General features: G+C 63.6%; 1 protein-coding gene across 1 annotated transcript in view; it reads right to left on the reverse strand.

Moving 5' to 3' along the window:
• Positions 1-1225, reverse strand: part of LOC130587803 (protein FAM171A2-like) — a gene marked incomplete at its 5' end in the record, with an annotated part of 6323 nt that overhangs the window by 1975 nt on the left and 3123 nt on the right. Inside the window, 2 exons of the mRNA XM_057388772.1 lie at positions 1-199; positions 1072-1198. Of these exons, the coding sequence (XP_057244755.1) occupies positions 1-199; positions 1072-1198 (326 nt within the window). The remainder of the gene's footprint in view (positions 200-1071; positions 1199-1225) is intronic.

Below are 1225 nucleotides of genomic sequence, written 5' to 3' on the forward strand. Positions count from 1 at the left end.
GGTCAGCTCGCGGGTGGAGGGGGGCAGGCTGGGGGTGGGCAGGTCGGTGTCGCCCCCCGAGGAGGCGGTCTCCAGGTGGCTGCCCCCGCACAGGAGGTCCAGCTGCGACACCGAGGTGGCCTGGTCCCGGCGCGCCGCGTCCAGCGGCCCCGGCAGCGGCAGCTTGCGGTGCTGAGCCCGCGGCTTCAGGCAGCGCCGCCTGCGGGGACACGGGGCCGCGTGGGACGGGGGTACCCCAGCTCCCCCCAGCCTCGCCTGCTGGGGTGAGCTAGGGGAGGGGGCTCTAGGAACGGTGTGTCCACCCCAAATCCAGCTACAGGGTACCCAGGGGGGAAGGGAATGGTGTGCCCACCCCAAATCCAGCTATAGAGTATCCAGGGGGGTGAGGAATGGTGTGTACACCCCAAACCCAGCTATAGGGTATCCAGGGGGGTGGGTAACGGTGTGTCCACCCCAAACCCAGCTATAGGGTATCCAGGGGGGTGGGTAACGGTGTGTCCACCCCAAATCCAGCTATAGGGTATCCAGGGGGGAAGGGAATGGTGTGTCCACCCCAAATCCAGCTATAGGGTACCCAGGGGTTGAGGAACAGTGTGCCCACTCCAAATACAGCTATAGGGTACCCAGGGGGGGAGGGAATGGTGTGTCCACCCCAAATCCAGCTATAGGATATCCAGGGGGGAAGGGAATGGTGTGCCCACCCCAAATCCAGCTATAGGTTATCCAGGGGGGTGGGGGATGGTGTGTCCACCCCAAATCCAGCTATAGGGTATCCAGGGGTGTTGGGGAGTAATGTGTTCCCCCCTACATCCAGCTGCAGGGCAACTAGGGGTGCCAAGGGACCAGTGCCCTCCYTCCAAATCCTGCTAAAGGGCACCAGGGAGTTCCACTGGCTGGTGCCCCCTCCTCATAACCCACTATAGGGCATTTAGGGGTTCCAAGAGGGGGTACTCGCCCTCCCACCAGTTACAGGGTGCCAAGGAATGCTTGCCCCCAGCTACGGGGCACCCAGGGGTTCCCCACCGTTCCCACCTGGAATGTGGGGTAGGGGTGTGCTCTGAGGGGGCTGACCTGCAGTAGTAGATGAGGAGGCAGAGGAGGATGAGCACGAGCAGGGCCAGGGCACCCAGGATGGTGAGGAGGAAGATGGTGTGGTAGGTGCTGATGTCTGTCACACCTGCTGCCATGGCCACCAGCCCTGGGGACAACAGGGTCAGAGGGGCCA

The sequence above is a fragment of the Malurus melanocephalus genome, unplaced genomic scaffold (genome assembly GCF_030028575.1).
Source record: "Malurus melanocephalus ecotype Western Australia unplaced genomic scaffold, MMel_1.1 scaffold_2478, whole genome shotgun sequence".
Classification (NCBI taxonomy): Eukaryota; Metazoa; Chordata; class Aves; order Passeriformes; family Maluridae; genus Malurus; species Malurus melanocephalus.